The sequence below is a fragment of the Passer domesticus genome, chromosome 13, assembly GCF_036417665.1.
Source record: "Passer domesticus isolate bPasDom1 chromosome 13, bPasDom1.hap1, whole genome shotgun sequence".
NCBI classification, from domain to species: Eukaryota; Metazoa; Chordata; class Aves; order Passeriformes; family Passeridae; genus Passer; species Passer domesticus.
In genome coordinates this window covers 12,002,005-12,024,565 of record NC_087486.1, presented here as the reverse complement: position 1 = coordinate 12,024,565, position 22,561 = coordinate 12,002,005, and the positions used below count along the sequence as shown (strand labels likewise).

Below are 22,561 nucleotides of genomic sequence, written 5' to 3'. Positions count from 1 at the left end.
CCTGCATCACGTGTGGCCCTGATTCCTGTTCAGCTTTTGGTCTGGTCCCAGTGGTACCATTTAAGAAGCTCAGTATGAGCTTAAATTTTTACCTCATAACAGCCAGCACGAGCAGGCACAGCCATTGTGTGCATGAGATCCACTCAAAGCACTGGCACTGAGTCTTACACAGTTCTGTGGCAAACAGGAGGAGGGCTCTAATTAGGTCAGGCAGGTTGAGAATCCCAAGAGCTCATGTTGTATTTCAACTGAGCACAGCCCAGCTCTTGCTACAATACAGCAAGACAAATGATCAGAGAAATAATTTTAATTGTTAAATCATGGATTTTTCAATTAAAAAAAAAAACTTCCACAACATGAAAGTAATGGATTCCTGCAGTGAAGACAAATGCGAGTTAAGCTACAAATGACAAGGTTTCAGTTTTTAATGCTTCATTTCATAGTGCATGAAAGCAAAAAAGCCTCCCAGACTGAAGCTGACAAAAAGCCTTCAACTTTCCCATGACTTCCAGCCTTTGCTTCTCTCCCCACTCTGCTCTACATGATTTACCAATGTTGTAAAGCTCAAGGATCACCTTTGCTGTAAGACTAGCACAATTATTTGCTAGAGTTTGTCTTTTTTTCTGTCAGTATAAACATGCTTATGCCAGCTACATCAAAAAAGGATGTAGGAACCTTCTAAGCCCAGTCCTGTGACATCTGCCATTCTTGGCTTCCCTTGGCATATCTGTACCCTCAAGTCAAAAAAATAAATGTACCTTAACTGTCTCCATTTTTATGTGTTGAGTTTTTGAGTCTGGTGGACCCTTCCATTAACTTTCAGACAAATGCCTGTTTCCTCTACAATTTTTTTACTCCATTTACACCTTTCAGACAAGAAAACCTTCATTTTTTTTTTCCTCCACAAGGAGAGAACTCCAGTATAAAATACTTTTAGCAACTTCTTTATCGAAGTCTTTCAACACTTCAGGCTGAACACCAAGTGCTCTCTTAATTAAAAGACCTGAAACTAATCCTCATCCTCAATCTTCAAAGGATCATGTAATCCAGCAAATACACAAAGATGACATTAACAGAAAACATCTAGCAACTTCTTTCCTTGGATTTCATGTGCATTTTTTTGCACGTTTCCCAGGAATTATGAAGTCTCTGTAAGCTCATGATGTCAGCATAAATGCAAATAAATTCTACCAGCTAAGCTTTGGGTACTGCCTCTGCAGCACCTCTGTGTAAGATAGCTGCACAGACATAAAAATCACAAAAACACAGTTCCACCTTTGACTTAAATTCAGACTTTATATTTGTATTAAGAGAAATAAGAGAATTGCAGGTTCTATGTATTGTACAGTTCAGCTAAATAATTTCCCTAAGACTAGAGAATACATAGACTGACACTGGGCTTTGTTTTGAAGACAAGACTACAAAAAGGAACATTAGATTAATCCCATGGTAATGTAATTTTGGGGTTTATACCTGGTTTGCAAAGGAAACAGACAAATTCTTTAATTTGAAATTTTTATTGTGCTAAAATGTTCTTAATTTTAAACACAATTTAACAGATTCTTTCACCATTGTCAAAGCTCCAGTCTGTACAATGCTTGTGAGTTGTGTGGTGTCCTCCCGCCCAAGTGAGAGAAGTTCTGTTGTTATTCCCTGTCACTGTAGCACTGATCACCTACAACAGCTGGCTACAAAGATTTTATGGCAGTTTAAGGGTCCAGTGGACACAACATCTCTTAAAACACTCATCTCAGTCACAGTACACAAACATTTGGATAAATGCAGTCAATTTGACTTTGACCTGAAAATGCTTTTCTGAAGATCAGCAGCTGCAACACCTAGCCCCAGGATTTAAGTTCACATATACTGCATATAGATCCTGTAGAATATCAAAATTAAGTGTACAGTCCCATTTCTACTCTGGTTCTACAGTGTGTAGGCCACAGCAGTAAAAAGGTCTCTTGGCAGTATTGCTGCCATTGGTACCAAAGCAGCTATAAACAGCAAAATTAACACAGAATTGTATAGACTGGATAGATTAAAAAAAAATTAAAAACAAAAATTAAAAAATCCCATTAAATCAGATTTCATTTGTAATCTTGATCACCAATGCTTATTCTCCTTTCCCAAACTTAAAATGCTCTGTTCAAAACCTAACTAAGCAGCCTCAGCATATCCAAAACATGCAACAGTGAACACTTTTCAGAGTCCATGCCTGTAATGATGTTACCAGGAGTCAGGAACATTCTGTCACCTGTTGCTTCTCAGTAAAACATAGTTTTTCTAAAAATATATAATTTTAAATCATTTCTCTAGGGCTCCTACTCATTTATATTATATACAGCATCCAAGTTCACCTTGAAGAAACAGTCTGTTGAAGTTTGCTGTAGCACACAAATTTATGGGTGATTTATTTTCTTGATACCAAGAAGACTTCAAACTTTGTTTTTATTACCTGCAATGGAAAAATGTTACTAAATTTGAGTTTTTCACCTAGTCCTCCCACCACATTAAGTAATTTTTTGTCTCCTAAGGGGCAGAAGGCCCTACTCTGAACCTCGCAGACAAGCCAAGATTTCAGACCCTGGAACAGACACTATAATGGAACTCTCTCCCCTACCCTGCTTCCCTTGGCATGCCCCCATGTTCTCTCCATCTGTTCCTCCACTCCACATTTATCTGCAGACCTTTTGCACCTTACCTTGACACCTACAGTGGTACAAGGTTCTGCCAGGTGGCAGCTAAACAACCAGGGTGCAAAGGGGTCTGGCAGAGCCACTTGCACCCCATGACCTGTGCAGGAGACACTTCCTGTCACCTCATCAGGGACATGTGAGCTGGTGACAGAAGGAAAATGGCTCTGCTGCCTGACCTGGCACACCACCTATCCTGTCAGGTTGTAGGGATCTGGGCTGGAAAGTACCCTGGGAGTGCCCTACTGACACAGCCTCCAACATCTGCTGTGGAACAAGAGACGCCGTTCACCTCCCTCAGATGCAGCAGACTATGCAAGACTCTCATACCTTCTTTGGTTAAGTTAAGAGGGACAAAGGCTATATCAATCTCACACTTACCTTCTTTTAAAGGTGTTTTTGGAGGAATATTTTCCTTGCTATCCTGCTGGAAAGCTTTGGAAGGATCAAAACGCTTAACGCCCTGTACTGCACACAGCTGCTCCTGAAGCTGTCTGTTGGTTTGCTTCTCCTTGGCTAGCAATGCACGCAGCTTTGAGACATCCTAGGGAAAACAAGACTTGGAAGTTAGATGAAGAACAGGAGCTCTAATCTGCTTCATCATTTACTGAAGGAGCCATTTTGCCTAATGCTAAACACATAGACAATTACTGGTGGCATTAAAACCCAAACATACAGATGTAGAGAAACCAGCAGCATGTACAGGTGCTGTGTAACATCACTAAGCAGTATGGCAGTCTGAAACTTTCGACAGATAGTTTATTAAGTCTAGAACCCCCAAAAAAGGTAAAAAAAGCCAACCAAGCCAAGAGTAGAGGTACTTATTTGTACTGCTGATCCCTCCATATGTTGTAAATTCAGTCCAAAATAAAACTCTTGGCATTTCTGGAGGCTGTTGGTTTTTTGTAATCTGCTTTGTGCAGGGAATTTAAGAATCAAGAAATAGGTAGCTTGCAAGACTAGTCTATAAATATTTACAGTAACAAACAAAGGCATCAAGCACATGAGTAGCTTGCAGATTTCTAATTTTTCATTTCACAAACCTGCTTCAGGTGGGCATTGTCTTCCTTCAGCTTCATAACATGCTTGATTTTTTGCTTCATGTTCTGGTGGCCAAGCAGTTTAGCATATGCATGACTCAGTTTATTCAGTTCTTCTTGGGCTGCCCCATGCTCCTCCAAGAGAGCATTCTTCTCTGCTTCAAAAGCATCTAGTTGTTGCTGAAATACATTTGAACGCCTTAGAAATCTTTCAAACAAGGCATAACTTTTTACTGAACTGAAATCTACCAAAGAAGATTAGTTTGGGAAAGGGAATAGCTGGCTCATTGGATAGTTACTTATGAGACCACTGCAGAATAAATACCTTAGAATGGGAAGCAGCATATTTACTTGTCAGGAGTAGAACTTGAGCCAGGTGCAAAAGTCTTATGTTAACAGATACTAACACCTACTTCCCAACATACCTGAAAAGGCTTAACTTTGTTATGTAAATCTTCATACAGTTTACGCCAGGTCTTGATCTCTTTGTTTAAGCTAGAGGTCACATCTTCACTTATGGTTTTCCTAAAAAGCAAGAAACAGACTTTTATTATGTTCCTTGTTAGCTCTCAGCACTTCTTCCCAATAAAACTGGCTGTGCCATCATATGCAGTTTAAGTTTGAGAAAGTCACCTTGATCTTTCTGCTTCAAGTTCTCTTTTCAGATCTTCAGTTTGCTCCTCAAGCTTTTCTTGAAGTTTAGTCATTTGTGCAAGGCAAGACTCTTTTGTTCGCTCCATTTCTGCTTCTTTTAGTGCAAGCTTGGTCTGGACTTCTAAGAGCATCCTGAGGAAAATACCATAATTGCTTAATAAGCCCTTGATTTTTACTTGCTTTATACTACACTAAATCTAAAACCCACAAGTAGCCATGGTTGAAAAGCAAAGGTTTGCACAAAAAGTGCCACAAAGAAAACAGTACTACAGAAGGCAATTAAGTTTAAGATGAACAACATTTTTACCTTTTCCTATAAGGATGCAAGCAGTCCTTTTGAAGCAAAGAAAAATCATGTTGCTCATTTAAGGTTGCTCAAGCCCACAGCTTTTAGCAGGGACAGTTTAGTAATTAGGCTTTGCATGCAGAGATCTGCTCAAACAGGAACTAATAAAGACAGTTCAGTGTGGATATATGCAAGATTTCAAAAACCCTACACCTAAAAGCACTGACCCCTCTCCAGCCCCAGCTTTTTGCCCCATCCCTTCCCTGCCACCTCAAGCAGGAAATAGATCTTGAGTTTTTTTCTTTTACCAGCTCTAATGAAAAGAGGAGACATGAAGCAGGTGGGAGGAAAGTAAGGGCAGCATCTTAACCAGCACAGAACCATAAAGAACATGGATCACTAAACTGCTGTTAGACAGTCAGAAGCATGTCCTCAGCTACTGGCCTAACACTTCTTGGGTGTTATTTCTCATCAGCCTCATTTTAGGCAGAGAGGGGACCTCAGTTTATATCATCACAGTGTGGCAAATCATGGATGATTAACTGGCATCTGCTTGTGAGCAGAATTTGAGGTGACATCATTCAGACTGGACTGGCAGAGAGTGAGAGTGTGCATTAAGTATTTGCTTGTCACCCCGGGGATCTTATTTGCAGAGCAGCCACTGTAACTGATATTTCTGAAACAGACAATATTCCAATATATTTCATTCAAGTATTTTCCTCTGTGTTCCTCTATGTTCCACATATAAACAAAAGTCAAAATAACTGATTGGACAGACCAGTTTCCTAATCCATATAAACTGAATAAATTTTGTCTATCAGTATTTTCAACCTTCTGCGCTGGGAAAAGCAAGAAACATCAGCTTACACCAAATACAGATCTGATCATTACAGCATCACATATGGTTCTAGTCAGAAAGGCAAGCTTCAGTTTGCATTCTTTAGCTTAAGGAAAATTTATGCAGTACCTTGCATATTCTTCATTTGCTTTGTTTTTAGTGTATTCTGCTTCTTGAAGCAACTGCAGATTCTCCTGGACTACTTTTTTTAGGTTGGCAACTTCTTCTCGCAGAGAAGAATTCTCCAGTTTAAAACTGCAAATTTCTTCAGCTGATGTTTTCTGGTAGCTGGTATTACAGTACAAATGAGAAAAACCTTGTTACTTCAGGCAAAATACAGATTGGCATGTTCACACCTTACAAGAGCAACATGAGCTCATATCAGCAAGTATCAAAGATTTTATAACCTGAAGATATGGCAGTGTACAGGCACTGATAAATCCAAAGGTAAGCAAGAAACCACAACACAGCTCCATAAAGCCATAAGCAGTAACACTGTGACAAATTCTGTGATACAGATATTACTATATTTTGTAGGTATTTTAAAACACGAAGGACCTACTCTCTCTGAAGCTTATTTTAAACAGCAAAGCACTCACTGTCTGTAGTTGGCATTGGCAAATATCCAACAGGATCCTTCATGGGTGACACAAATACCTAGTAATACCAGTATCACTTTTTATATACTTTTTAAACCTGAATATTTTAAGGTAAAAATTGCAATACTGTAGGAAATTACTTAAATTCAGTGCAAATTTTGAGTCTGTACAAGTCTTTTTGAAAGATATTTCAGTGTCAAGAACACCATCACTAGATACTACACATCTCTTTATGACTCAAGACCACTGAACTCCAACTGGTTACATTTTGGAAGAAGAAATATCCAATTTCCTGAACTAGACAGTGATACTATGTCACTATTTGCCCAGTACTCAAGAAATATCTTAATGCCACCAAACAACATCACAAAATCATCTGCTGAAATGCCATGCCAACACTCACATGTGGCACATAAATGAACAGTACTTTTTATTATCATCTTAGAGATAATCCCTGTCCTATACATGAATAAAACTTAAATACCTTTCAAAGTTGGCAGTAATCTTTCCAAGTTCCTGCAGTGTATTGCTGTGCTCTTCTTGGATTTTCAATACAGCACTGCTATGCATTGCCTTGATTTGCTCCAGCTCTGCACTCTTCCTGAAATAAAAGTTCAGCATTGCACACTGGAGAGAAGCATGTGTGAACACATCACCAAATGCTGCTATCAGTTACAGAAGGCTTGAAGCAGCAGCAACAAATTAATTGTGGCAAACCAGTAACTTCTCACATGCTAAAGCACAATCTTCACAACAGGTATTACTAAGGATTTCCCCCTCCCCTTATTTTCCAAGGGAGCTACGGAACAGACTGAAGACCTAACAGTAAACTTAAACAAGAAACAACTGGCTTGAAAATATTTTTGTCATAGCCTTCTCCAGGACAGAAATAGCCAGTACAGCATGCACATATCTTATCCAGCACAGCAAGGTCAGAGCACTACAATAGCAGCCTTTCAAGCAAATCCCAGCTGGCTTTTTTTTTGTTTTAAATTACAACAATGTAAAACTGACTCAAGTTACTATTGATACTGACTCAAGTTACTAGTGCTAGTGATTAGATCTCATCATTAGTAGCAAGAAAGCTTCAGATCTGCTCAGGTCTCTAAAACCTGAATTGGTTCAGAAGCTCTGCTTACACTACTAATTTAATATTTTTCCTTTCAAAGTGTGAATCAAAGTTTCTTTCACAAACCCTTTCAACTCTTTTTCCATCTGTGCAAGTTCAAGACCTTGAGATTTGATTTCTTGTTCCAGTCGCTTCACCAGCTTTTCAGCTTTCTTCTCCTTTGCATGCAATTTATTCAGCTCCTTCATGGTACCATTCAGCTCTTCTTCCAGAAGATGTCTCTCACTTGTAACTTCATCTTCAAACTCTAGTAACTTCTGCTGCATTGATGCTGATGACTCCTGCATGCCCAAATAGCACAGATTTTAAAACTACCAGTACTTCCTGGGTAGTTAAAGGTTAACTTGTAGTGTTTAAGTTTCAAATCTATGGGAAGAACCAAAACCCCCATCCTACCAGGAATGTTTCTTAGACCTATTAGATCACACAAGCCTTTGCAGGCCAGTACCCACTTTGCCATATTAATGATAACAATCTGTGGAATGCACATCTCATGTGCAAACAACAATTTTTAGTGCCAGTCCTTGGGATTACAATCTATTTTTAGACTAATTCATATCCTGTATTTACCTTCTCTTGCTGCAGCTGAGAGATTACCTCCTCATGTTTCTGAAGAAGTTTTTGGTGTTCTTGTTCCACCAAATCAATTTTTTTTTTCAGGTCTTCTATTTCAGCATTCATACTCAGGAACTGTTCTTTGGCCTCAGATGCCTCTTTCTCTGTACAGAAACTTTGTCAGTATAACACAAACTCCCTTATTTTCTTCAAATAACTACAATTTGTATTAATCAAAATACTTCTACTCCATCTTTGTTTTTTCCTTACCTAACTACCAAAACCAACAAAACAAAAAGAAAGAAAACCCCCCACAAAACAAATCCATACCTACAACCCATCTGGAAACTCCTCAAAATTGGCTCAAGGCATATGACTTTAAAACCATTTTAACAGCAGGAGTGTTTGGACCAAGCAATTAGCCTTCACCAGAAGAGCAGTATGGCAGGGAAAACTACATGAGCTCCCCAGGGCTTCTTCCACAAACTAGCACACAGAAGGCAGCTGGTACAGAAAACTGAGTACATGTCTCAGATTGCAGAGTTGCTAGAGAAGGAGTAAAGAGGTGAAGAAGGATCCTTGCCACATGCCCAACACCTCAGTGAATCTGTGAACAACTGCTAGCAGTGAATTCACACAATATTATACTGCTTCTTAGTGAAGAGTAAAGAACAAGACCTTCTTAGTGTTCACCTTTCAGATTAAAGTCACTCCTACAATTTTCATTGTATACTATCCATCCAAGTTATCCTCCATGGAAACACCAACTCAGACTTAACAGATGTCAAATATGACTTCCCTGTTGTTGAAAACATGCCTTGGTGTTTCTAGCTGGAGCTCAGAGACTTGTCATTTAGAACAAACCAGTCTACTGACATTTTAGAAAACACCTAACTGAGATGCTTTAAGACATGTGAGTGATCCCACATATGGAACAGTGTACAAGAACCAACAGTTACCTTTCTCTTGTTGAAGCAATTGACACCTCTCATTAAGTTCTTTCATCAGTTTACATGACTCTTCCTCTTTTGCTTTGAGAGTATTCCTCAGTACCTCAATATCTTGGTCTTTCTTACTTATTGTCTCTTCCATTTGGGCAACTTCTAGTTTGTATTTCTCAGCTGTTTCTGCAACACTACTGTAGAAGAAAATTCAGGCACTTGTTACCACTAAATTTTGTTTGTAAACTTACACATCAACACAAAGGAAAATGCTTAGGACTGTTGATTTCCAAGAGGAAAATTGCCTTCTTGAGAATAATTTTGTTACCTGAGCTCTGTAATATATTCCAGGAGTTTTTCAATGTCAGACTTCTCTTCAACTTTCTCTCTCTCAGTAGCAGACCTAAAACCAGACAGTTTTTTATGACAGATAACTGAATTTGTTTAAATGTATGTAGTAACATGTACTTTTCATCTCCCAGTTTGGCTGAAAAACTGATATTGGCTCTAAGAGGTGATTCTACCCTCTCTTCAACCCTGTTCCAGATAGTCTCCTCGTTGTAGTAAAGATGCTAAGCCACATTTTGCCATGAGCAACATGCCACAAACATAATAATGCATTAACATAATGCAGCTTTTGTAGAAAATCAGCATCTCCTCCCTTTGTGACCTGCACTACCTGCATTATTACCCTTGTGTATTTTAACAGCCAGGTTTGTGCTTGGAAGCTCATGCCAGGTCACTGTCCTCAGCAACAGGATGCACATTAGTGCACTGTTGCTGTGCAGCACATGACATTTTTTGAGCAGAATAGAAAGTGCTGAGTTAGAGCCCACTCTCCATCTACCTAGAGCTGCTGAAACCAAGAGAGTCTGCATTTGCCTTTTTTCAGAGCACGTGTCTACATCAGAGCAGCTCTGAAGGCACCACAAAGGCTCTTCAATGCACTTCTCTGGAGAACATGAAAGTGTTCATCAAATCCAAGCCAAATGCCTGTTGAATTAGGATTTCAGCTCCTGCTCTAATGCTTTTCTAGTCTTGCTTATTCCTGACTTAGTAGTCTAAAGGGCCGTAAATATCCCATCCATACAAATGTCCTCCTCCAACCTGAACAATTCACTCCTAAAGACATACAGCTTCCCTCCCAACCCCATACCCAAGAAAGCCCCACCCATACCACACTGGAAGACAAAGGCTTGACAAGATAGTTTGTATTTTGGAAAAAGGCCAGATACACTAGAGAATCAATGTTTCTAGTGGTAGTTCTGTCAAACCACAGCAGTTGTTAGAACTTCATTCCATTGTATGTATTCCAGATTACAAATAGTGATCACGTCTGCTCCTTCTCAGTAGGGAGACACCCTTGATTTTGGTTACTACAAAGGATAAGCATGGAAACACAGCCAGGTCATATCATATCTAATTCCCTTCCTAACACTTACAGTTTTTCTTGTAACTGTGCTACTTTTCCTTTTGAATGCTCTAGATTCCTTTGCATTTCCTGCAGCTTCATTTCCATGTTTTCCTGCTTTGCCAGTGCAGTCTTAAAAAACAAAAACACAAAACAAACAACAAAATACACCATATTAAAATGAGATTTAGTAAAAAAAAAAAAAAGGCATTGTGGAAGAGACTGGTGAAATGAAATTTAATCATCACTCCTGTTTAATGACAGCACCAGCTACTATGCTAAATGTGATTGCAAGCACCCCTCAGTAAAGATATCAGCCACTTGTTAAACAACTGCCACCAAGAGCTTCAAGCTATACTGAGGATCACTGGTTTTAATTCCTGAGCAGATCACAATTATTCTCCTGTACAAATGGTCATACCTTTTCCTTAGCATCCCTCATGTTTCTGAGCTTCATCAACTCCATGCACAAGCTGCTCATTTTCTTCTGCACACCATCTTCAGACAGCTTGTTAGAAAAGAACACAAAACCACTAAGTGTAATTCCTTTGTATGAATTGCTGTTCACACAACCCTCTCCAAGAGTTCCCCTCCTGCTCTGTGTTTAGACAGAAGGGCACAAGATCCCAAACCAGACATGCTTTACATCAAAACACCTGCTGATCAGCAAGTAAAGCTTCCTCTTGCAACAGAAGCTCAGTAACAGCACAGGCACAGCAAAGATGCACTTATTTCTCTGAGTACCTTTGATTTTAGTAGCTCATTGCTTCTTGTTAACTCCAGAAGCTGTTTCTTCAGGCATGCAACATTTGCTGCAAGAGAGGTTTTCTCCTGAACTGCAGCACTCAGCTTTGCTTCAATCTTAGCCAGATCTTCATCCAGAGCATGTAGTTTTTTATCCTGCTCTCCACGTTCTCTCACTAATGCACGAATCTAAAACATGAGGTATTTTCTTTATTTCCTACTATCATTAGCTTAGCCAAGTAAACCACAGGCATAGATATCCAAACTGTATTTACTTTCATTCAGAATATGTATCTGCTACTCTCATTCACAGGAAGGAAATAACAGAATTACCCCAATTCTCCATTATTACACACCATACAATAGCAATATTTCATCTGACTTATTTTATGCTTCCAAGCAAGTAAAAAACGTTAAAATTAGAATAGTCATAGCTGTAATGGGCAACAGAAGCCAACTCTCCTTTTGGCTTTGAGAGACAAAAAGGCAGAACGTGACATTTGAGACACAGGGCACCAATTAGCACACTGAAGTGTACTGATACAGTTTAGGGTGCCTCATAAGCATTAACAGTATGACAATTAGTGAGCAAAAGATTTCAGCTAGAGATTGTTGAATAAAACTGAACGTTTTTGGGGTAGCCAACAGAGGACTTAGTTGTGTTTTTGAAAAGCCTGACAGAATAGTTGCTCACAATCAGCAGGAATTAATGCAATTCCATGAGCTTCGTAAATACATAATACCTGATAAGCTTTCTTTTGCACAGAGCTGTTTGTAAACTACTTGTTGGCTATCTGATGCAAAAGAGGCCAATTCCACCAGCTGGTATTTTTTATTATTGTAAGTGGAAGGAGACATGACAGGATTTCACTCACACAATGGACTCATACCTCCTTCTCCAGGGCCTTCTGTTTCTTTTTCTCTTTCATAAGCATAAGATCTTTTTTACTCTTCACAATCCCATTAGCCGGCTTTGGAAGAGAAATGTGTTAGAAATCTCTAGCTTCGTAGTAGCTGAACACAGCTAAATAAAAGACAATATTACCAAGATACACACCAAATAAAGAGCAACCCTTTGTCTCCCCCAGACAGGGCAAAAAAGTATCAGGTTAGGATGGGGTTTACCCTTGTACCTTCTCATCAGCAATACTCTGAAGGGACAGCTCATAACCACAGGGACAGGAAGATGAACAAAGTTGGAGACTTTAGCACCCCTAGGATTCATAGAAACATTTTAATATCCTCACCTCAGGTTTATTTGCAGAACTTCATCCTACATAATCAGTACTCATGAACCCAATTAGCACATCAGGGCTAAAATTTTTCAGCTTGTTAAGCTATTAATCTTGAAATCCATATCCTTACATAGGACATTGGGAACCTGCACATGCAGTACCATCCCCTTCCTGTTTATTTCACCACCAGGTTTCTACTCTGCCTTGCCCAGCTCATGAGAGCAGGAACACCATTTCCTTGAAAAGGAAGCCTTAAAACCATTATTACATGGTAAGCAAGAGGTAAAGAGATCCCAAAAGTGTAGCAGCAAAAAGAACAAGCTGCTCTGTAGTACCAAGTTAATTATCACATGATTCCCAAGGATGCAGCAATTTCATTTTTCCTGCTTAGGTCTTAAGGAACACAGATGCAACAACATGTTCCACAGTTCAGTTGGGTAGATTAATGACAATTGTATGAAGAGACTGCATTGTTTAAGCAGTTAAAGAGATTTAGCTGGGATTTCACAGAGCTACAGACACCAGAGCAGAGTCCTACCGTTGATCCAAGAGACGTGAGTCTCCTTGCAGTCACTGGGGTGGGTGCACTCTTCTCGCTGCTCAGATTTGTCTCGCCTGCAGGAGGAAGTAGAAGGGATTGGTGAAGGAAGAGGGTGTGCATACACACAGTGAGGCAAATGTAACCAAACTACGTGAGATTAATTGAGTACAATTAATTGTAATGACGTTCCTCCCAAGCCTTCTTTTATGGCTGGAAAGACTGGCAGAACTTTAAAAGGTGACAGTGCAAGTCTTTAACATGTCCCTGATGCAGTGTCACCCCAAGGCAAAAGCATCCCTTCAGCTGTTATTCCCACTGTGCTGTTTGGGCAGGGATTGTTTTGTACAAAAGACAACATTCCACCCGGTTGTTAATCTATCAACTTCACAACCCCATAACAGTAACTTTTTTACTGCAATCAGCCAGTTCAATATTGGTCATCTGGGTACTTGACAAAGTCTAGAGAGACTACCAGGGGACAGTTTTGATACTTCCACTTCTGCCAAGTTTCCCTGCCATGATCCAGAGCCATAATGTCAGTTTTGAACTACCCCCCCCCCCACCCCCCAGTTAGCAGAAGTCACATATAAAGCTATTTTTGGTAGATTCCAATAGATGTATTTACAGCTGCTCCTTTGAACTGGAAAGTAGGCAGTAAGTCTCTGCAACAGAAACCAATTTCTGAGCAGCAGAGCAGTAACAACACTAACAACTGCATCTAAAGATATCCTATTGTTGTGTTCTGTGCAGTTTTTACTTACTCTTCTGTTTTCCGACCCCCTGGCATGCTTCAGAGGACAGCAAACCTCCCACTCCACCTGATGGCTTCACGTTACAGGATCCTTGCAGGGGAGTACGTGCTGAAAATGAGATTTGCAGAACAGCAGAGAACAATGAAGGCAAATGACAGGTTTTCAGCTTCGATGATGCTGATAACACATCTAGAGTAAGCCTACAGCCACAAATGTCACTGAGAGACTCGTACATCAGAAAACGCTCTCGCTAGCGGCGCCCCAGCCGCGCCAAGCTCTGCACGCTCCTCTTACAGCGCCGTACTGCGGAACCAGCGGCCAGCGAGGCTCGGCACCGCTTCAGTTACTGCGAACACAATACAGGCTGACTGCTGCTTTTGGCACAGGGCTAGGCACAAAGTCGGGACCTGCTGCCTTAGGAGGGGACCCCTGCGAGAACCCAGAGGGCCCTCAGGCACGGCGCTGCGGGCTGCTCCTCACGGGAAGGGACACCCCGGGGCCGGTCCCCGCTCCCTCCCCTCACGTACCAGCGCTCCCATCGCGGGGCGGGGGGCGGCGGAGCGGCGCGCGCGCGGCGGCCATGACGGCGCTGGGACCCCGCGGCCCGGCGTTCAAAGGGGCCAACGGCCGCCGCGCACGCCATCAGCCAATCAGCTGCCGCCGCCCCGCCCGCCTCGGCCAATCGGAACGCTCGGAGCTGGGCATGCGCGCCGCGGGGCCGGAGGAGGGCGTGGCCTGCGGTGCGCGTGCGCGGGCGCGCCGGGCGGGGAGCGCGGAGCGGTGCGGGGCTCGCTCGGTGCGGGCGGGCTCGGAGCGGGCGGGCTCGGAGCGGATCGCGGAGCCGAGGGCCGCCGCCGTGCCCCATGTCGGCTCCGTTCGAGGAGCGCAGCGGCGTGGTGCCCTGCGCGACGCCCTGGGGCCGCTGGTACCAGACGCTGGAGGAGGTGTTCATCGAGGTGCGCGTCCCGCCGGGCACCCGCGCCAAGGACGTGCGCTGCAGCCTGCGGAGCCGGCACATCTCCCTGGCCGTGGGCGGCCAGGAGCTGCTGCAGGTACCGCGGGCAGCCCGGGGCCGCGGGCCGGGGCCCGCCCGACGCGTAGGCCGCGGGGCGCCGGGGGCTCTCGGGCTGTTATAGAACAGCTCTGAGAGCAGCGGGGCCAGCCTGGGACCCACACTGTGCCAGCACCGCGGGCTGTCCTGAGCACCTCCCGGGACTGCGGCTCGCCACCGCCCCGGGCAGCCCCATCCGAGGAGTAGTCACTTTCTGTGAGATTTCTTCCTGATATCCGAGGTCTGGTCACACTTTCTGTGAGATTTCTTCCTGATATCCGAGGTCTGGTCACACTTTCTGTGAGATTTCTTCCTGATGTCCCCAGACCCGCCCTGGCACAGCTTAGAGTGTCCTCGTGTGCTGTCATTAGTTGCCTGGGAGAAGGTTTGCACGCCTGTGCCCTGGGGTGCCTCTGTTCTTTATCCCAGGTTTGATACATTAAAAATGGCATTAACTGGAAACAGTTTTGTTCGAGGTTTACGGATGGTGCCTCCAGTACGTGGAAAGAGAGCTGGAGAGGGGCTTCTTACAAGGCCATGTAGTGATGGGACAAGGGGGAAGGGCTTTAAACTGTCAGAAAACATTGGATATTGGATATTAGGAATAAATTCTTCCCTGTGGGGGTGGGGAGGCCCTGGCACAGGGTGCCCAGAGGAGCTGGGGATGCCCCATCCCTGGAAGTGTTCAAGGCCAGGTTGGATGGAGCTCGGAGCAACCTGGGATAGTGGAAAGTGTCCCTGCCCATGGCAAGCAGCTGGAATTAGATGAACTTTAGGGTCCCTTTCAATCCAATCCATTCTGTCATTCTATGAAAAATAAAAATAAAAATTCACATGGATTTTAATGTGTATGTGGACAGCATTTCAGTGCACAGCTGCAGTTGCTTCAGAAAGCAAAAAAAAAAACAAACCCCAAAAAACCCAGAACAAAAAACAACAAAAAAGCAGCCTAAAGACAGATTTACTTTCACATTTATAATGAACTGCTCATGCTACCTGTATCCTGTACCAGAGCTAGATGTTACTCCTGGCAAAAACACTTGCATTTTCATGACAAGATTATTAAATGGCATTTCCTGCTGAGAAACACAAGCCTTTTCAATGACTTCAGATACTGAAACAAGGTATTAAATGCTTCAATTAAAAAAAGAAATTGCGTAATAAGCAATAATTCTTTGACAGGCTACATGCAAGTGTACACTTGCAGGGTCAGATCACCCTATTCATTTTCAGAAGAATACAAGGTGGTTAAGTTGTCAGTAAAAATTCATAACTCAATGTGAACTGGATGCTGAAAAGGTTTTACTGATTTGTAATACTGTACCTGTCTTTTGCAGGGTAAACTTTTTGACTCTACAGTAACTGATGAAGGAACGTGGACCTTAGGTAATAATCTACATCTGAAGTGACATTGTAAAGACAGTAAAACTTTCCAGGAGACACTGCAGAATAATTTACCCTCTCTCTATTAATTGGAAAGATTACTTTCTTCCCTTAGCTTTGTAAAAAGGCAAAGTCATCATTGCTGGATTTAGGAACTGAGGTATCACAAAAGCACTTGAGACTAAGGTTAATGAGAAAATGCCACATCGTGGAAGCTCCTAATCAATGGGTTGCAAACATTTCCATATAGTGAAAAGTTTTTTGCATTACCTTCATTTAAAGGTAAACAGTTATGGTACAGCTGTGTGGTCTATGACTTTCCATAATTAGTACTTTTTATGCATTACATTTTTTGAATGAATGACAAAATATACAGTCCAAGAAAATCAGAAAGAAATTTTAAAATCACACTAAGGTTCCTACATATATTGAGGAAAAAGGCATATCAGGCCATGATATAAATACTGTAAAACATTCAGAATATTTTGGGGTTTGGCAATCATACTTGTGGACTGTGCCTCTCAGTGTTTTCCTATGAAGGGTTTTCTTTTCCATTCAATATTTATATTAAATATTTATTGATTATTTAGTAATTTAAGCATTAAAATTTAAAGTGTTAATACACATTGTGAAGCTCAGTCTTTATGAGTATGCAAATAATCTTCAAATAGACTTCTAATGTTGTAGTTATTCACTTCAGTAGAAACAAATACCCTGCAGTGCACATTTACTTTGAGACATGCTTCCAATACTCTATGGCCATACACACTCTTTAAATAGTCATCTGTTTATATGTTGTTAAAACTTAGTTCTGGCTTTTGTTGGTAATAACTCTCTGTGAAGCCTGACCTTAAATTTTTCATCATTGCTTTAGCAGAGTTGTCTATATTACCAGATTGTTTTGTTGTGAACATGTCCAAGAGGTTACTTTCTGTTTGCACTAGAAGTACTTATGAACTGTGTTTATTCCCTTAAAATAGCTTCAGCATCTTACAAGCCAGAAGGGGAGAGATGACAGTACAGACTAACTTTGCCTCAGCCTATTTTTCCTTGTTAATGTTTATTTATTTATAAATAAACTAGGTTGGCATTGGCATTAAGAATTTAAATTACTTCACTTCTTTTGCTTGTTAATGGGGAATTCACCAAACCAAGAAAAGAACCAGCACGTAGGACTGAGTTTAAAGGTTGCTCTTTGTGTTTTCATTCAACAGAAGACAGGCAGCTGATACGAATTGTTCTGATGAAGACAAATAGAGATGCTGGAAATTGTTGGACATCTCTGTTAGAAAATGAATATGCTGCTGATCCTTGGGTACAGGACCAGATGCAAAGGAAGCTTACACTGGAGCGATTCCAAAGAGAAGTAAGTTAAAGCACCATAATGACTCCTTATATGTTTTGTTAGCACACAGAGGTTATGGCCAGGAAAGCTGAGCAAATACCATGGAATATATCCTTTAGTTCAATATCTATAAAATGCTTACAAGGTTTTATCACTGTGCTTTGAAGAGATTATTCTGTCTGCACTCTCTCTGCAGGGTTTGTGATAAGTTCAGGTGAGTTTGGAGGTGCTATTGCTGTTTTAGTAATTGCATCTTCCTAACAACTTTTCACTTGTTAGGCTACATACAACTTCTGTTATTATCTAGAATTATGACATAGCCATATTTACAATAACATTTGAACATCAAACTCTACTGGATAGGTTTGTTTATAAATGTAAGATGGAGTGCAATAGTTAGCTGGAAAAGATGTTCCTTGCACTTCTACTAAAATTGCCTAAATTGTTTTGCTATACCTTTGGCACACTATTCCTGTACATGTCTGCAGAGGTGTAGAATTACATTTTACGTACCAGCTGAATCAGCAGGCTGTGTACTGCAGCAGAGAACAGCAGTTTTGTGAACCTTGTTATCCATCAGGGCACATACTTAGATTTTCAAAAGGCAGTTACAAAGGACACAAAAGCCAGATCTTGTTCTTAAACGTTCCTTAATATTTCTTTTCTGGAAGATCTGACTATTGCGAAGTCAAGAACAGCATTACAAAGTAGGCCACCAAACTATGACAATTCAGAGTTTGTTGATGCATGTTCCAAGAATTTCAGTGCTGTGATAAATGTATGATTGTTACATGTTCCTGTTACAATGGCAGAATATTAACAAAAGCAAGTTATGTTTCTTGTTTGTGGGTTGTCTGGGATTTTTTAAAGCATTTTTATTCTAAATAATTTACTTACTAAACGATTTTTAATTTTACTTCAATCAGAACCCTGGTTTTGACTTCAGTGGGGCAGAAATTTCTGGAAACTACAGCAAAGGAGGACCAGACTTTTCTAGTCTTGAAAAGTGAACTTTTTATATGTGACCCTTTAGACAAATTACATGTTACAGTTAAGGACTGGAATCATGTAACTGTTGAAGACTTCAGTGATCTCTTCAATGGATTGTTGTCAAAAGTAATTACTTCAGTGAAGAGAAAGAAGATCTTTTCCAGCAGAATGAAGACAAAATGTTACCAGCTGATTTATAAGCTGTGATAACTTTATGATACTAAGGCACAAACTATAGAGAAAGTTGTACATAAAAAAGTAATGTCTTTAAGCAGAATGTTTGGTTTGTGTGTTTTTTTTTTTTTCTTTTTAGAAACACGATAGTAAATTAATCAGTATAAATATACCATGTGTCTTAATGTAAGGATATCTTCTTATTCTTTCTTATCTACACTTAGGAAGGAATCTCCCCATGCACCAGGCTGGGGCTGATCTGCTAGAGAGCAGCTCTGTGGAGAAGGACCTTGGGGCCCTGGTGGACAATGAGCTGTCCCTGAGCCAGCAGTGCCCTGGGGGACAAGAAGACCAATTATATGCTGGGATTAATCAGGAAGAACATTGCCAGAAGGTCAGGGAGGTGATCCTGCCCCTCTGCTCAGCCCTGGTGAGGCCAGATCTGGAGTGCTGTGTTCAGTTGGGCTGCTCAAGACAGGAGGGACATGGAGCTCCTGGAGCGAGTCCAGCAGAGGCTGTGGAAGGGATTGAAGGACAGCCCTACAAGCTGGGAGCTGGGGCTGTTCAACCTCCAGAAGAGATAGAGCTGAGAGGGGACCTCATCCCCATCTGCAGGGAAGGCTCACAGCAGGAATCACTCTGCTCCCTGGAGCCCAGCAACACGACAAGAGGCAATGGGCACAAACCAACCAACCTTTGTTAAGACCAACCTTTGTTCTCCATTGGATGCAGGAGGGAACTCAATACCCACAGATGAGGAGGCAGAAGTGCTTAACTCCTTCTTTGCTACAGTCTTTAGTGGGAAGATGCCTTGTCCTCAGGACAAGGTCCTCCTGGGCTGGTAGATGGTGTCAAGCAAAATAGTCCCCATTATCCAGGAGGAGGCAGAGAGCTGCTGAGCTGCTTGGATGTTCATAAATCCATGGGGCCAGATGGGATCCACCCCGGGTGATGAGGGAGCTGACAGATGACCTTGCCAAGCCACTCCCCCATCATTTACCAGCAGTCCTGGCTCAGTGGTGAGGTTCCAGATGACTGGAAGCCGGCCAATGTGACACCCATTCACAACAAGGGTGGGAAGGAGGATCCTGGTACTTACAGGCCAGTTAGCCTGACCTCAGTACCCAGTAAGGTCATGGAACAGTTCATACTGAGTGTCATCACACAGCAATTACAGGATGGCCAGGGTATCAGACCCAGTCAGGGTTTAGGAGGGGTAGGTCGTGTTTGACCAACCTGATCTCCTTTAATGACCAGGTGACCCTGCTGGTGGATGCAGGAAAGGCTGTGGATGTGTCTGTTTGAACTCCAGCAAGGCCTTTGGCACTGTCTCCCACAGCACACTCCTGGAAAAGCTGCAGCCCAGGCTTGGACAGCAGCACTCTGAGCCCAGCACAGAACTGGCTGGATGGCCGGCCCAGAGAGGGGTGGTGAGCAGTGCTGCATCCAGCTGGGGCCAGGCACCAGTGCTGTCCCTAAAGGCTCTGTGCTGGGGCCAGCTCTGTCCAATGTCTTTATTGATGACATGGATGAGGGGATTCAATCTTTTATTAGTAAATCTGCAGACAACACTAAGCTGGGAGCATGTGTTGATCTGTTGGAAGGTAGGAGGGCTCTGCAGAGAGACCTGGAACAGTTGAATGGGTGGGCAGTCTAACAGGATGAAGTTTAATAAATCCAAGTGCCGAGTCCTGCATTTTGGCCACAATAACCCCCTGCAGCATTATAGGCTAGGGACAGAGTACTGGACAGTGCCCAGGCAAAGGGACCTGGGGGTGCTGGTCAACAGCTGACTGAACATGAGCCAGCAGTGTGCCCTGGTGGCCAAGAGGGCCAAGGGCTCCTGGCCTGGATCAGGAACAGTGTGGCCAGCAGGAGCAGGAAAGTCATTCTCCCCCTGTACTTGGCACTGGTGAGGTCACATCTGGAGTGCTGTGTCCAGTTCTGGGCCCTCAGTTTAGGAAGGATGTTGAGGGGCTCAAGCACGTCCAGAGGAGGCAATAAGGCTGGTGAAGGGCTTGGAACACAAACTGAGGAACGACTGAGGGAGCTGGGGCTGTTTAGCCTGGAGAAAAGGAGACTCAGAGGTGATCTTATCCCTCCCTACAACTTCCTGAAAGGTAGTCAGGTGGGGGTGGGTCTTTCTCCTGGAAGCAACTGACAGAATGAGAGAACACAGTCTTAAGCTGTACCAAAGGAAATATAGGTTGGATATTAGGAAAAAATTATTTATGGAAAGAGTGATGAAGTACTGAAATGGCTGGCCCAGGGAGGTGGTGGAGTCACCATCCCTGGATGTGTTTAAAGAAAGCCTGGATGTGACACTCAGTGCCATGATTTAGTTGAGGTGTGAGGGCATGGGTTGGACTCAATGATCTTGAAAGTCTCTTCCAACCTAGTGATTCTGTGATGCCCAAGAAGTTCCACCTGGACATGAGGAACAAATTCTCTCCTGTGCAGCCACTGTGCACAGAACAGGTTCCCTTGAGATGGTAGGGAGTTAATCAAGAAATGTCTGGATGAAGTCCAGTGTCATGTGCTCTGGGATGACCCTGCTTGACTAAGGAGGTGGGACCAGCTGATTCCATGGTCACTTCCAACCTGACCCATTCTGTGATTCACTGCTGAAGAACAGATACTGTAAGATACTTACCATTTTCTCATGTGGTTCCTCCCATGCAGCCTCAACCTCTTATAAAAATAACTTGGGGGAAAAAATCTGCATTATGTCTTACCTCCTGCCTGAAAATTTTTCTCCAGGTACTGTTCAGATCTAAGTCACATTTACAGGCTTCCTACTAACATGTTTCGTAACATACATTACAGGAAAAAAGCTACTTAGTTAAGCACATTTCAATGTTTAATTTAAAGGTACATATCTTGAGACAGGACAATTATAATTGCACACTGCATCCCCTCCCAGTAGGCTGACCACGCCTCTGAATCGCTTTGCAGAGGTCAGCACAATGCCCAGGCAGCACTGACAGGTGTGATAGCCAGTTACATGTTTTGCAGTGCAATCACTCCCATGAGCTCATGAGATTTGATTTGTCCAGTAGAGAGCTTTGGTATGGAGTCTTCTGTGAAAGCTGTAACTAGTCTGAGATATGCAAAGAACGGTTTCTAACTCAGCTGGTACCATTACAGGGAAGGGTTGGCTGGCCAACACCTCATCCCACACTCTGATCTCTCCCTCTCCACTCCATCAGTCCATATAACAATCAGGTTTAACAGCCTGTTGCCAACAGCCTCTGTCCCACAGTGATGCAGAATTCAAGAGGACATTAGCAACACTCTCCCAGAACCTCTTTTCATCTAACATACAATAATACATTCTTATTATTCACTTCCTTGGTAGCACTAGAAGCATGAATGCTTCATATATTGACCTGGTTTTCAGAACAAACAGCTGTGTTTTACAAAGCTTACCATTAAAGAGATCAGAGTTGAAGCAATCTTCAGTGTTTCTCATCTGGATTATTCCTACACAGAGGCCATGGGGGGAACTAGCCCTGCTCCTACTGTACCTGTAACAATGTGCCTGTTCAGTATCAGCATTTACCTCTAGTACAGCAAACCTTTGGAAAACTAATGTCAGATTTAGGGCATGAAAGGGTTACACATGACCCAGTTCTTTCCCTTACTCCTTCATTAGGTGTCACCAAGTGTTTACACTCAGTGAGAGTGGCATCAGCAAACCACAGCTCTTACAAAATACTGCAGTTACTGATGCTGTGCTAGTGAGTGCCTTTCCTAAAGGAACACAGTAAAGTTGCTCTTTTCTCCTGCTCTAACTACTTGACACATTCAGTGGGTATCACAGGCTGCTGTTTAATGTGTCTGTGGCAGGAGGCCAGTGCCCATTCTGGCAGGAACACGTGGACACAAAGCACTGCCCAAACAGCACACCAGGTGAGCTGGCAGGCGTTTGCTGTTGTCATCAATATTGAGTTGGATTAGTCTTTCTTTTCTTAACACACTGCAGCACTGCACTACTGCACGTCAGATTTTCCTGGTATTGCATAATCCTCAGAAAGTGAACCAGGTTTTAAAAATTAATACCTAATTCAGCACCTGCAGTTACTGTAAACCAAGGTTAGATTACACAAGCTGCTCTACAAACTCTAAGGTGTTAAAATTCCTTGTATTAGGATTGTGTTATTCCACTGACTAGTGAACAGTCTACCAAGTAAGACTGAA

The 22,561-nt window shown here is 42.4% G+C and overlaps 2 protein-coding genes across 3 annotated transcripts; one reads left to right on the top strand and one right to left on the bottom strand.

Moving 5' to 3' along the window:
* Positions 1-1,498: 1,498 nt before the first annotated feature.
* HMMR (hyaluronan mediated motility receptor) lies at positions 1,499-14,015 on the bottom strand. Of its 2 annotated transcripts, none has more exons than XM_064387405.1 (18): positions 13,946-14,015; positions 13,428-13,526; positions 12,664-12,740; positions 11,781-11,861; positions 10,891-11,079; positions 10,568-10,654; positions 10,178-10,278; positions 9,064-9,138; positions 8,754-8,932; positions 7,810-7,958; positions 7,306-7,520; positions 6,595-6,711; positions 5,641-5,799; positions 4,367-4,519; positions 4,159-4,258; positions 3,737-3,913; positions 3,075-3,237; positions 1,499-2,455 (listed from the first exon to the last, which is right to left on the bottom strand). In XM_064387405.1, the coding sequence occupies exons 1-18, from the start codon at positions 13,998-14,000 to the stop codon at positions 2,436-2,438; spliced, it is 2,196 nt and encodes a 731-aa protein (XP_064243475.1). In that variant the 5' UTR covers positions 14,001-14,015; the 3' UTR covers positions 1,499-2,435. The 2 variants fall into 2 exon arrangements, with proteins under 2 accessions (XP_064243475.1, XP_064243476.1); XM_064387406.1 differs by lacking the exon at positions 13,946-14,015 and adding an exon at positions 12,024-12,104 and having other exon boundaries at positions 13,428-13,495.
* Positions 14,016-14,123: 108 nt separating this feature from the next.
* Positions 14,124-18,464, top strand: NUDCD2 (NudC domain containing 2). Its single transcript, XM_064387631.1, has 4 exons — positions 14,124-14,470; positions 15,807-15,855; positions 17,067-17,218; positions 18,124-18,464. Exons 1-4 carry the CDS (start codon positions 14,282-14,284, stop codon positions 18,205-18,207), a joined length of 474 nt encoding a protein of 157 aa, XP_064243701.1. The 5' UTR covers positions 14,124-14,281; the 3' UTR covers positions 18,208-18,464.
* The last annotated feature ends 4,097 nt before the right edge of the window (positions 18,465-22,561 follow it).

Bases quoted from the DNA above. Each gene is read 5' to 3' on its own strand.
- HMMR (XM_064387405.1), bottom strand. From the start codon at position 14,000: ATGGCCGCCGCGCGCGCGCCGCTCCGCCGCCCCCCGCCCCGCGATGGG. The intron at 13,527-13,945 runs GTACGTGAGGGG...TCTCATTTTCAG, and splicing joins GCCCCGCGATGGGAGCGCTG to CACGTACTCCCCTGCAAGGA. The intron at 7,521-7,809 runs GTAAATACAGGA...TTGGGCATGCAG, and splicing joins CTCAGCTGCAGCAAGAGAAG to GAGTCATCAGCATCAATGCA.
- NUDCD2 (XM_064387631.1), top strand. From the start codon at position 14,282: ATGTCGGCTCCGTTCGAGGAGCGCAGCGGCGTGGTGCCCTGCGCGACG. The intron at 14,471-15,806 runs GTACCGCGGGCA...TGTCTTTTGCAG, and splicing joins GCGGCCAGGAGCTGCTGCAG to GGTAAACTTTTTGACTCTAC. The intron at 17,219-18,123 runs GTAAGTTAAAGC...TACTTCAATCAG, and splicing joins TGGAGCGATTCCAAAGAGAA to AACCCTGGTTTTGACTTCAG.